Below are 13,985 nucleotides of genomic sequence, written 5' to 3'. Positions count from 1 at the left end.
GTGAGGTGATTTTTGTTGGTGGCTGATGGGTTTTAATCTCTTTTATTTGTGTTTACTCTGAAAAGACAGTGGTTTGGTGCTGCAGTGGGGGACTGGGATGGCATCTCAGGCAAGGCGTGCAAGCCGAGGAAAAGCCCTCCCTGTGTTCCTGACAGCCAAGGAGCCCTGTGAAGTGGCAGGTAACCCAGGAATCTGCTTCCTTTGTGTGGATGGATAGAGCAGAAATTTAATTTGGAGTGGTACATATCTTCCTTTCTACAAAGCCACGTGGTACTGTAAACGTGGAGTGGAGTACCTGAGGGATAGAATGGTCACAGAAAATTGTGATCTGTGGGGAACATGAGAGTCCTGCCATGTGTGTGGCCCAAAGGCAGAGCCTTTTGTTACCGAAGTTATCTCCATCCTGTTACACTTGTATGCATGTTTGTGTGTGAATTGATGCCTACTGTAGGAATTTTATGCTACTGTGTTTTTTCCAGGCCTGGCAGATGTAAAGGTGAAGGCAGTTGCTGCAGGCTCCTGTCATTCCGTGTCCCTCACAGGTAGGCCTCAGATGCACAGGTGAAAGCCCTCATCTCACCCTTCTAAGGTTTCTCTGCTTTTGAAATGTTGTCAGTTTTGGTAAAACTGCTGAAAATTCATCTGGCCTGGTTAGTGCTGATAGTTGTTCTGTAATAGTTTTGCATTCTGAGAACTTTCCTTTTGTTTTAAGAGCGGGATTTGTGTTTTGGGTTCTCTGAGTTTTGTGGGTTTTTCTTGGGGTCAGTCTTTAGCTCTTAGGTCATTCAGGGTCTGGGCTCTTAATGGCTGGACACTCTGAAAGGATTTGTAATTCTCTGGAGCTGCAGCAGGATGCCCTCCTGGGTATGGTTACTGCTGGAGCCAGTGCAGCCTTTGCCCAGGGAGAAGAGCTGTGCTGGGTGGCTGTGGCAGGAAAGGCGGCAGCAGGGCAGCCCCAGCAGTGTGAGCTGATGCCTGTGCATGGGGCAGTGCAGGGCTGTGAGCAGACCTGGGGCTCTCTGAGGTGTCTTGGGCTCCACTGTGACAGTGTGCACATCTCTGGTGTAAGAGCACAAAGCTTATTTGAAGAGTAGGAAGCTGCTTTAATTGCTTAGGCACTTCCATAATGTCTGCCATTTGTTCTTTGATCCTTGGGCTGTGCTCCCATGCTGGAGTACTGAGTATCCAGTAATGAAAGTCTAATAAAGATTTCTTTTTATTTTGACAGATTGGGAGAAGGGGAAACAGAATAACTTTCATGCTGTAATCTTACAGTTTTGAAGTGTGTAAAATATATTGAACCTTATGAAGACAAGTCTTTGCCAAACTTCACAGGAACAAGTTCTTAGCAAATCTGCAGCCATCTGGTACCTCTGTCATGATTAAAGGAGCACTGGAGTATTTGCTTCTGCAGATCTATAGAGATTTAGTTGTATGGGGAGATGTTCCAAGGTGTAAATTGTATTGAATTCAGAGATGCAAAGTGTATGCAAGATTAGTGAAGACAAACTGTAAGAACAAATAAAATCCACTTTAGATAATTGGCAGTCTCTATTTAGACAGTGAGCAGATTATTCCTTCATGCTTTTGCTTTTTATTCAAGAGAGTGGTCTATTTGGCAGCAGTGGGACCAAGACTGAAAAAATAATGCCAAATACTTTTATAATGTGATACTATTGCTGCCCTGCAGGCTAGTTATTATTTAAATATTTTGTATTTTAAATATGTTTGATATAATAAAAATACTGCTGCAGGGTGTTTTATATAAATGGGCCCTTTTTTCTAGGAATGCCTTGCACTGTGGTGCAGTTTTCTTTGCTTCTGTTCCATCAGTCACCTGCTGGTGGGACATCAAATGCCTGCAGCCAGGCAGGTTTGGGACACAACTGTTGATGTGGGTTCTCACAGACATGGGTGAGGGTTCCTTGGAAAAAAGGATGGTAGAGTCTGCTGGTATCCAAACTGGTCTGAACCCTCCAGGGGTGAGAATATGGTGCTAAGTCTAAGTCTGGTGTCTCAGTTTTTGCTCAGACCTGCTCAAGATATAAGATAAGGGTTGAGTGTGTGACTTTTCCCAGGATAAAGCAAATACACCTCCTGTAAAAGGAGGTGACAGAGGCAATGCATGTTAATGTGGAATATGAATGGCCACAGTGTTTTTCTTTGTGTTTCTGTCACTCTTTTCCTCTCCAGGTGTGTGTACTTCATGCTGGGAAGGAGTTTATCAGTTTTAGTGGAGAGTTCTAATATTTGAATGAAACAATTGCTTGACTTGTTTTTCCTTTTTATTTCAGTTGTTGTTTTAAAGAGGAACATGAGGAGTCCTGCAGATGACTGTCAGTACTGGCTTCTCCTCCCACTCCTTGCCAATTTTTCACCAGCAGTAGTATAGTAGTAAAGTGGAATTCTCCTGGCCTACTCTATTGCTGTTATTAAATATACTGTAGCCTAAGTTTTACTTTTTTTTTTTCTTCTTCTTTTCCCTCTGAAAAATTTACTTCTGTCATGGTGCTTGTAATTCAGTGCTGGCCTGAGACATCCTGATGCCTTGAATGTTGTGGAGGTGTGCTCCAAACAATTCCATGTTGGAACTTACATGGCTTCCAGTCTTTCTGGGCCCATAATAATGTGCAAGATCAGGTGTGCAAAATATATTTCTTACACTTTCAGCTTGTGCAGCTGGCAAAGGCTTCAGGGAGGCCTGACAGTTCATGTTGTCAAGTGGTTTTTGTGGGTTTTTTTTCTACTGTGGAGGCCTAGGAGCTGGGAGGAATGGTTTTGTCCTGAAAAGATGGAACTAATGATATGTCATGTCTGCAGAAGGACTCCTCTGGGCAGTCACTGTGTCAGTGTCCATTGGTTGTTAGGCTGTGAGCAACTCCAGCTTGCATTGATGTAAAGGACTGTGGGTATTTCTGTGAAAAGATTTATTCCTGTTTGGAATCCTGGAGTGTGCATTTGAACACATACTTGTTTTAGAAAAGAGATGTGGAAGGCAAGTGACCACTTACAGAAGTCTCTCAGGTGTTGTCTGGTGTGATTTTGAGGCACAATAATATTTTAATTTTGCCTTGTGATGGGTGGTGCCTGGTTCAGTTGTGTGTTCAGAGCTGCATGTCCAATTCCTTTAGGAAGTGACTGTTCAAGGTGAGCCATGGAGCACTGGACTGTCCTGGCTTTGGGGGATTTACTGAATTTGCTGAAGCTGAAGGAGGCAGAATTGGTATGAGCAGAGCTATGAGTCTGGCTCTTGTAGAGAGGCTGGGAGACTGTAAAGCAGAGCAAGAGCAGCCAGCCAGGCTTTGAATTATTTGCTGCAGTCCAGAAAGTTATTTACTGGATGTAATCAAAGCTTTGGAGTGGAAATAATAGCTGGTCTGCAAGGACAGGCTGGACAGAGAGAGACTGCTCACTGAATGTCTCGAAGATGCTTTGATTTTTTTTATTCAGAGAAGTTGACTACTGTGGTTAGTTTTTTAATAAAAATTAGTCTTTGTTATAAACATCTAGGCTGTTTGACCTGAAAGGGCTCTCACTGCTTCAGGGAGTCTGTGTAGCCCTCAGAAAATAGGCTGTGCTGTTAAGGCCCTTGCAAATATTTCTCATAACCCAGTTACAATGGTAAAGAGTGGTAGGAAAATGCTTACAGTGAGAACATAAATTGAATTAAATGTTCTTTCCTCAGCATCACTGAACTGAGACTGTATCTGATGGTATTAAATCTGTATCCCTTTAAACAGATTTTGCTTCTCTGTCTGTTGCAGATGAAGGACATCTGTATGTCTGGGGCAGCAACAAACACGGGCAGCTGGTGAGCAGGGACATCTTTCTTGCTGAGCCTAAGAAGATTGACACTCAGTGCTTCTCACATGAAAGGATTGGAGCAGTCTGGAGTGGCTGGACCCACCTGGTGGCACAGACAGGTAGGATATTTAAAAAGCAGTAACATATGGCACCCAAACAGCAGATTGTAAGCTGTCTTTGTTTCAGGCAAGCAGTGTTCTTTGTCACTGGTAGTGGCTGGACACACGGTGTAGCAGTGTCACCCGAGTTCAGTTGTCTTTTGAAAAATGATGAGGGCAGAAATCCTTTGGCTGCTCTTTTAGTAGGGCATTAAGGGCAAAGAGAAGAATATATTCATAAGAAAATCAGTAAATTAAAATAAGCTGGCAGAAAATATTTGGAAAAGACAGGTTAAAAGAGGCCCCATTACACTTGAAGAGCATTCCCTGAAGATGGAAACGAAGGCAGATTTCATGTTGAAGCTGCACTTTCCTGGAAGTCTTTGTGATGAGGACAGTGTGAAAGCTGCCACATATGGAGGGCTGTGGGGTTAGATTCTTACCTAGGAGGAGAGGAGGGTTATGTAATAGTGACATTCATGTGTAAAGGGATGGTTGAGCTGATGAAGCTCATCCAACTGTGAAACACAAAGGCAGGAGGGAAAGGTAGATGAGATGGAAAGGCAGGACAAGCATCTGAAGCTATTTTGTGTTTGTGTTCTTTGCTTCTCCTGTTGCACAGTGTGTGGTGCCATAGCTAAGGCGAACAAGAGCGTGGAAGCCTTCACAGAGGAAAAGGAACAGCCAGAGCTGTGATGTGTGACTGGAAAAACAAATTGGTTGTTTTCTGTTTCATAGTTTCATTGTTTGATATCAAAGTATGTGAGAGAAGCATGTAAAAATCTACATCAGCTGTTCTTTTAGCTATTTATAAGAAATGTCTGAACTCTGATTTTTAGAGGGCGTTATACTGAAAATTTGAAAGCTGCAATCAGTACTATGAGCTGCTTGGAAACTTTTCAGGTGGAGTGAAAGAATGTATCTCAAAATCTGTAGTTCTTGAATTAAGTGTTTGATGTCATTCTCATTGCAACAGAAATGGTAGAAAGAAGACATTTGTCAGGATAACCCGATTTTTAGAGTGAGTCTTGACAACTTGATTTGCTTTTCTTCTCTATTTCTTAATAGAGCATGCCCACTAAATAAAATTTCCCCAGAGTTTCAGTAACTTCAATGTTTCAGTTACTTGATATTTATCTGTGGGTATTACAGACATGGAATATATTCAGTAAGTGTTTTTATACAACAAGAAGAAGTGTGTCAAGGGACTACGCAGGGCTGTTTTGCTGGTGAATGTTTAAAAAGAATTTATATAAAAATAGGCTGACTTTCTACATCTGCATTAAAAAACTGGCCAAGTGATGCAGTGGCACAATTATTGCTGAAACTGTATTTTATGTATTTAGAATTTTAAATCTCTTTGAAGAGCAATGGACCTGAACCTAAATCATTTGGAATAAAATTTTGAATGGGCTTTGGCAGCCTCCAGACACCAATCAGGATCCCATGGGAATTTCAAGAGTTGTTCAGCTACTAGATATAGTGTGAGCTAGAGCACTTAGCTCTTTCTGGAAAATAATTTGCTGCATTAAACTTGCAGCTGAATAACGGAGAAATGCAGCCCACTTGAGAGCTGTCCCCTGCATGCAGTTGTTCCCACCAGTATTTTTACCTCCTTCTAGCAAAGGAGGAAATGTTGCTTCAGTTTCCTGGTGCTGCAGTCATAAACCAATGATCCCCAAACATTATGGACCAGTAAAGTATTTTTTGAGCATGCAGCCTCCAATATATTTACACTTATTTATTTATAAATTACATAATGCTGTAATATGCAAACTATAACATAGGTACAATAGAAATTTTACAAAAGACGAGATAAACACTACTTAAAGTATTATTTTATTGACTTAAATAATGAAAACCGTTAATAATTGATTAATAAGTTAAAATATTTATATGTCATTTTCATCCTGCCCTCCAGTGGATTGTTTTGTAAATACCTAGGGCTGCATGCGCTTCACTTTAGAGACACTGATACAAACATTTCCTGCTTGCTTTACTCTGGGGGAGTTCCCCAGTTAGTGGAAAGGAGGCAAAATAGAGTGATTTTTGGACACAGGAAAATGGAAAGAAAGGGATATTGTAGTATGATGCTTGTCTGCTTATTGTGGAAAGACTCATACTTTGGAAAGACATTGCAGTGTACAAGGATTTTGCTGCATGAAAGAATGAGTAAGATTTTTCTAGTTAATAATCCCACCACAATGCAAATTTTGGTAGTTTAAAGTTTGTTACTGTATCTGAATTGTCATCTAATGTTTGCCACAGAAGGTAGTTGAATTTTAAGAGGCTCTTACAAATACTCAGAGTTCTGTTTGAATTTTTTTTTCCCCAGAACATTAATCCTGGTCAGAGCAGTAATAATGAAAAACTTGTTATTGCAGCTGTCTTGGCAGTAACTAAGAACTCTTCTCATTGGAAAGACACAGGAAGGAACTGGGTGGATAAACACTGGACACACAATTCATAAATTCACAAATTCTGCCATTTCAAAATGACATTTTAATCTTTATCTGCCAGGTGAGCAGTCCTTGGCTGCAGAACTAATGGAAGAGTGAAAAGTAAATGAGAGTGATGTTGTTAAAAGCAACCATCTGGGGGAATAGTTGCCAGTTCCATGGCTGCAGTGGTTTGACAATTTTAAAGTGAGTCCAAGCAAGTTATCAAGTTTGTTATCAGAAGAAAGAAACACAGCATAAATATTTTTGTCTTCTGTCTTTCCCTCTTATGTAAGCTGGCCTGTTTTAAGACTTGCTTTGTTTTTCCTTCATGCTGCTGGCAAAATTTTGTACTGTAACATAAAGCAAAATGCAGAACTCATTTTAATTTCTTCCCCATTCTCTCTTTACAAGGGATTTTAATTGCACCTGAAATCACTTTAATACCTGCATCTCTTTCATATACTATGTTCTACCTCATTCAGCAGAGGTTTCCTGTAATTTCTTTTTAGAGTTTGATCAACTCTTTTTTCATTTGCTGTTGTTTATGTCATAAAGCAGTTTGGATTCAAGACATTAATTCCTGAGAAATTGATTCCTTGACTTAAAGGTGTTAAGGAGTATTTTCACAAGATGTTGTGTTTTTAATACTTACCTTTAATTGATCCTCATCAGCTTCAATTCCTTATTCTTTTTATTGTAGAGGTATCTTTTGGGGCTATTTCCATTGCATGCACTCCTACTGTAAAATAACTCACAGAACCCTTCAAGACAGATGAGTGCTTTCTTTTTCTGCCTTGATTACTGTTTTCTACAGAGGAGGGAAGCACAGTTAGACTTCATGGCACCACCAGCACTCTTTCAAAATAAGTTATATTATTCTGATAGTAGAGGTGGTCCTAGTTGATGATGGTTGGTCCAAAAATATAAAAGTTGAGAATCCCTGACTGCTCTTTGATCAGGTCTCTGATGATGATGATTAACTTGCTGGTGCCTTTGGTTTATTTTCTATTTTCTGTGTGAATGCTTGGCTCAAGTGACTCTCAGGAATGCTTTTCATTGATGGCAGGGCAGTGCTGTTGCTGCTCCATGTGAAAGACAGAGCGAGGTGCATTCTTGTGGCCTTGGACTCCAGGTACCAGTGCCGTTCTCTGTACAAGGCTGGCTTCCTGTCCAGCACTCTGCTTAATGGCACAAGGAGCACCACTGCAGTGTCGGTGATACTGGTTTGGAATAATGAGCAGCTGTCTTGCATTGCTCTCCTTAACAATGTCAGCTTTAATTTGTGGTCCCTCTCGAGTTAATGCAAATACTTTGAGGGTAACTGCTGAAGGAGAGGTTATTGCTTAGGTCATTTAAAAGAGAGCTAAACTGTGGCCTGTAATGTGGAAGATGTAAATTAGTCTACTTTGGGGAATGATAGAACCAATCTGACTTGAAGGCAAACCTAAATATAGCAAAAGAGGTATTTCAAAGACTTTGAGGTGAATCATCAACTTCCATTCAAAACAAGATATTTTATTTTTAACTGGGAAGCCTAATAAATAACCTTCCTTAATCTGGCCTGCTTTATTATCTATATATTCTCCTGAATACATTCCCTAATCTATTTGGCACATAGTGTCACATGAAGTTATGCTTTGTTTGAGCTCAGATAAAGAATTCCAAGCTCTTTCACTCAGAAAGTTATACTATTTAAACTGCATTTTTGAAGTTTCTGCTGCCTGTGCAAAACTGCCTACAGCTAAAAAATCTTGGAAGAACAAAATGCTGTGACATAGTCTGTATAATATTCTAAGTCCTCATTCCAAATGTGCATCTGAATTTGTGCATCTTTGAATGTCCCTTGATGTCCTGTCATTTAGGCCACACAAAACCACTCTGAAGGGGTCTGACATGTTAGTGACCTACACAGTAAAATAGAAACCATCTCCTGCTTTTTTCTGAAGCAAATGACAGCACGTCCCTCCAAGCACCGAGAGCAGAGTGAGAGGACATTTCTAATGATCTTGTTTAAGTCATTAACCTTTAGCATTTGAGTCTTTCACAGAGGCTGTAGCTGCACCTCCAGGTGCCTTTTCTGATGGCAGTCACAAGGTAAAGCTGCTGGGCTTTGCTGGCAAGTTGTGCAGCTGCAGGGAGGTGCAGGGGAAGGACGTGTCTGGCACCCGAGCAGCACAGCCTCAGCCCACTAGAGGTCCTTTCCAGTTTGTTCTTGAATCCAGGCTCTGCAGCCTTCCTCTAGAAATCAAACTTTCTCTGCCTTGAGGTTTTCAGCAGCTCCCTAGGACAGCAAATACTAATTTGTGTGTATGTATATTTCATATATATATTTTAGTTTTAATGCTTGTCTCTCTTTAGACACAGCAGCCAGGAGTTTGAAATTGGAGCCCTACATGAGGGAGCTGTATTTCATTGGAAGGATGCTGGGTTTTGGGAATACAGGTGATAAATACTAAAAAATAGCTTCATCAAAACCTCCTGATTGATAGGTACTCCTGAGCTTCTTTGAAGCATAACTGGAGTTCAAGAAATTAGTGTTCAAAGAAGAAAAGCCTTTGTCCATCTGCTTGGGGGTCAATTTTGAAGCTCCAGGGCCTATCTTGAAGTTCCTGCATTTCATTATAAAGTGTAGACCATGGAAAGAGGAGAGAAAGAAATGCACAAACTTGGGGACCAAAATTCAGACATGAACGCTGGGAACTGTGGGAAATTTAGTGTGCAATAACAGGATGAAAGATTCTAGATGCATGTGGAAATTTCCTTGTGTTCTGTGTTGTCTTCAGAGCTGTCTTCTCGTTCTGTCATGCATTCATCTCATTGGTGTTCAATTCCACAGTGATTATTTTAAAATTTTGTTCTAGGTAGCTGTAAATACCTAGAAGATTTTGGCATTTTTCTTTGGCTTCATGGGCTGGCATCATTACTTGGCTTTATTTTTAAACTTAAAAAGTTAACAGTGTGTGTGTCTGTGTGTTTGCTTTGTGATTCTACACTCCTATTCTTGCTTTCTCTGCTGGGAGTTACTTCTACATGGTTTTGATAAAGTCTTGAAGAAATTAATTCAGTGGTTTGGTCACTGATGAGGAAGTTGGGTAAAATGGGAGCTGAAGGTATGTTCTGAAAGGTTATTATCAAGTGTTGAGAGTTGATTATATGCAAAGATTTTTCACAGAATCTTCCTAGCATCATCTTTGAGTAATTGAGTTGTTTCTTCAGTCACCATCCCTCTTTTACCTCTCCTTGTTACTAGGAACTTCCAGTTGTATGGTAAATAGCTGTGCATGCCATCTTATTTCAGTGTGAAAAGAGAGGTTGTCAGGAAGATGCTAAACTGTCACTAAGTGTGATTGAAGGTACTCATTGTAAAATGGAAACATCAGTGATAGGCATTAAGGACACAGAAACTTACCTCAGTATTTGAAATTCCCTTTGTGAGCTGTGACATTGCATTGGCACATGGAGATTCAGATGGCCTGGGAAGAGAAGGATTTAAATGGATTTTGTTAAATTTAGCTTATGAGTAGAAATGAGCTCAACAGAAGGAAAACAACTATCAAAATTTTCCAATCTGTTCTGCTCCTCTTACGTGTGGAGCAGCCCACAGAGTGCCCTTCCCAGAGCAGAAGGGGAAGATAAGGTAGGTAAGGCTGGTTTGTCTTGCATCTTTTGCTGGATCTGCCTTGGGTCTTCTGGCTATGGCTTCCTCTCATGGAAAGGCCTTTCCTTCCTTGGAACAGGCTGCCCTGTTGGAAGTGGTGGAGTCAGCATCCCTGGAAGTATTAAAAAACCTGTGGATATGGCACATGAGGACATGTTTCAGTGGACATGGCTTTGGTGCTGGGTTGACAGTTGGACCTGATGATCTTAGAGTTCTTTTCCAGCTTTAATGATTCTATGGTTCTGTGATTCACACTTGCTTAGTCCTGTCCAGATGTGTTTTACTAAGCACTCCATGATTACAGGAGTTTGGAAAATGACTCAGTCATCATTCAGCATTATGTTATGGGGCTTTAGGCCACATGTGTGGAAAGAGGGAATATTACATGGAATTTCTCCCTCCCCCTTTTTTTTTTGTGTGTGTGTGTCATATCTTCTCTTTTACTAGTGGGAACAGTGATTGTTGTGGACTTAAATAATGTAACTGTCCAAATTTGACAGAATTTTCATCTTTAAAAAGCATTCAGAAAAAAATTACAGCTTTAAAATGTGGATTTGGTATAGATTTTGCTCAAGTCATTAGTGGGTGAGATAAGGAATTAATTACTTTTTTTTTTCCCTTTGGTTTCTGTGGTTGGACTGCTGCAGTTTATGGCTAGCCATCTATTTAGCAAATGTAATAAACAAGGTCAGATATATTAATAAGTATGTGCTTGTGTGCAGGAAATCTGTAAATGTGGTGTTTGTTCTGTTTTCAGTATCCTCCAGCACCAGAGCAGCTGTGCAAGAGGAGCTGTAGTTTTGTGGGCTGAGAAGGGTACCTTGTTGGCTCTGAGCTATTCCTTGGGGGTTTTTCTTACTCTTTTTCTCTTAAAGCAAATTAAATTCTTGCAAAGGTAATGATGATAATTGCATTTACACAACTATTGTGAAACCAGGGCACAAAGCTGATACAAATTCCCTTAAATTAAGAATAGTTTGGCCATAAGTGTCCCTGTCTTTTTAGTTCTTCTGACTACTTGCAGCTGGAACTGCTGGCACTGTCTAAGCCACTTGCTCTTCTGATTGGCTGTTTCTGCTTTGTTATATGTCAAACCTTTTCTCCTGAACCATACTGAAATCTTTCACATTGTACTTGGGTCTCTGTCAGTTCACCTATTTGAATCTGGAAAGAAGCAAAGGTAAAGGCAAGAGAAAATTCCCCATTTCTTAACTTCTGTCATAAGCTGCCTCCAAGTTCCATATTCATAGGTATTAATAGAGTGAGATCCAAATGCAGAACTCACAAGACCATTGTTGTGTGCTGCTATGACATACTGGGCTGGACACTCTATAACTCACCTCCTTTTTTGCTTCTCAGTCTTTAATTCAGCTTCAAGTCTCCCATATGCCGTGGGTCCCAGCAGCTGTCCACAATGATGCTTCTGTATCCTGTTATCCAGCAAAAAGAGCATGGACTAGAAGACTGGGTCGGGGAATTCTTCCCTGCACCCTCTTCTGGGAGATCTGAGTGGGGGACAAAAGAGGTTACAATTTCATTCATAGCATATGACATAGTTTGCACGTAGTAAAAGGGTGATGAAATTGATTGAAATTTTGGCAACTCAAAGCTCTTAGTGTAGAGAATTGATGTGAAGCACAAAACAAACAGTGAGAATTTGCACATCAGAATTCCTGCAGTTATGCAAAGTGGATGTAACATTGTCAAAAAGGTAAGAAAGGTAGAAGTGCTTTGCACTCACTTGGTATGGAATAAGAAGCTGGAGCCAATCATTACCTGATAGTGGAAGTAATGTGCATGGTAACTGATTGCCAAGAACAAGGTATATGTACTTTGCCCTCTTAGTTTTATTGGTTTTTGAGAAGACAAGTGGCTACTGCATTTTCAAATAACTTCATTTAAAGCTGTGCAGTTACTAAGCTAAGCATTTTTAAGCTCAGCTTCTGAAAGCAGCTATGTGAGCACCATCTATGCATGTAAGTGCATTGATCTTATTTAGCCTAAGTAGTATTTTAAGGCCATTAAATACTTGTTTTCATAATCTTTAAATGACATTTCCTGTTTAGTAATTAATTATTCAGGTTTAATGAGTCTTACTATTCAAACACAGGTAGTGGGCTTTTTAAGAGCTGAGTGGCAGTTGAGTATTTCTGCAAACTAGTACTTTTCAGGAACTTTTTTTTTCTTAAAAACCTAGACACAAACAGGAAAAATATTCATAAAGCCTACATAGATTGTTCCTTTCATGATTACCTTGAAGTAATTTTGAAATAAACAATTTTATGTAAGGTGCTGTAGGATACAGGAGATATATCAACAGCTGTAAATTTTCAAGTCTTGTAGAATGGCTCTGATACTTGGGTAGTATGATGAGATCTGCCAAGAGTGTGTGGATTTTATTCTTTAAAGTATTCCAGTTGTGAGGAATCACAGCTTGTGGTGTGGTGGTTGAAACTGAGGATGAACAGCCTCTTTTTTTGTAGCTCCTATTTGGACTTCATTGTCTCTCAGGGTAGCTACATATATTCTGCATGGATCCCAAACAGCTGAGATTGAACTCTGCAGATGAAGGGGAGTTACATTTTCTATGTTGCTTAGGATACACTTTAGGTTTTTGGGACATTCTGCTGGATTGAATAGCCTGTGTTGTTCAGGTTTGCTTTCTTCTCTATCTAGTATTATGGGGCCCACAGTAGGTAATAATAATATAATCACAATGGTTTATTTTTGGGGGACAAAGACCTGGAGGAATAGAAGGTATTAGCATCTGATTCATGCAGGAGAAAAACCCTAGGAGGGGTGGGATTTCCTTAGGTGACTCATTCTCTGTTTTACTCTGTATCTAACTAAAAGAAAAAAATCTAAAAACCACTGTGTAGTCAACGATCTATTCAGGGACAGTGCTTCATGTCACTTTTGCTAAGATCTTTTTATAGTGAATATAGGAAATCTTACTTTTCTAGAATTTTCAAAAATTTACCTTTACAGATCTGCCCAAAATAATCATACAGAAAGTCCTTAAGGAGAATGTTTTCCTGCTTGTCCTTTCCACCCCAAGATAGAAAGCAAACTGAAAATCAGTTTGGCATTTCTCATCTTGAATTTTGGATCTTGTAGCTGATGGATATTTTGTAGGAATTTGCCTGTACACACATTTCAGGCTTGTGCTTGCTAATGACACATCTGCCTGGAGCTGAAGCTGTTCATTGAGGACAAATGGACACTAAAACGTCCAGAAGTGAAGGTCAGGCTGTGGGCACAATAAAAGGGTGGCAGTGTGGATTACTAGATATTCATGTGGGTTGAAGAATCATCCTGACAAGTCACGCAGCACAAAGGAGGGTGTTAAATCCTGTTTTGTCTCCTCTTGCTTGTTCAGTTTGCCAGAGATAAAGAAACAGAGCACACAATGCCAAAAAAACCCCCAAAATGCTGTGGCCATGCACACAGGTAGAAGCTGATAGTTGCAATGAAACAAACTTCTGCTGTGTGTGATTTAAAAGTCTGGGTAATTATTTAAAATTCCTCTAGTTCACCAGAGCAGTGCTCAAACAAAGTCCATGAAAAGCTGTTTTAGCACAGGAGAAAACTCATGGTTTCTTTAGAAACTACCCTATCTCACTGAATTGTGTGAAGCATGAATAGAAGGGTGCAGCTTCTTTTGATCAATATCCATTGTAACATCAGAGAAAAGAAGGTATTGAAAAAACAGGAGCTTTTTGTTCTTCATTGGTGTCCCCTCCTTACTCCTAATGAGAAGTTCTTTTATTTCTCCCTTCTCAATTTAAAACCTAAGCCCCTCTTAGTAACAGGCTGCATAGCACATCAATAGCACATTACACATAGCACATTACAACCCTGCTCATATGCACACTTAGGTAAACCTTAAACATAGATGTGCTGGCACACACAAGCAGATGCAGATGTTGTAGCTCTGTGGATGTACTTGTGGACAGCTTTGCTTCACTGGGTAAGCATCAGAAG

The 13,985-nt window shown here is 40.1% G+C and overlaps 1 protein-coding gene across 4 annotated transcripts in view; it reads left to right on the top strand.

Annotated features, from left to right (window-relative positions):
• Positions 1–13,985, top strand: part of SERGEF (secretion regulating guanine nucleotide exchange factor) — a 141,526-nt gene that overhangs the window by 6,758 nt on the left and 120,783 nt on the right. For all 4 annotated transcript variants that reach the window (XM_059475343.1, XM_059475347.1, XM_059475346.1 and 1 more), the window contains exons 6-8: positions 66–179; positions 480–542; positions 3,765–3,923. In XM_059475343.1, coding sequence (XP_059331326.1) covers positions 66–179; positions 480–542; positions 3,765–3,923 — 336 coding nt within the window. The remainder of the gene's footprint in view (positions 1–65; positions 180–479; positions 543–3,764; positions 3,924–13,985) is intronic.

This window comes from Ammospiza nelsoni, chromosome 6 (assembly GCF_027579445.1).
Source record: "Ammospiza nelsoni isolate bAmmNel1 chromosome 6, bAmmNel1.pri, whole genome shotgun sequence".
In the NCBI taxonomy this organism is placed as follows: Eukaryota; Metazoa; Chordata; class Aves; order Passeriformes; family Passerellidae; genus Ammospiza; species Ammospiza nelsoni.
Note: the sequence above shows the minus strand (reverse complement) of the source record. Positions and strands in the feature narration are given on the sequence as shown.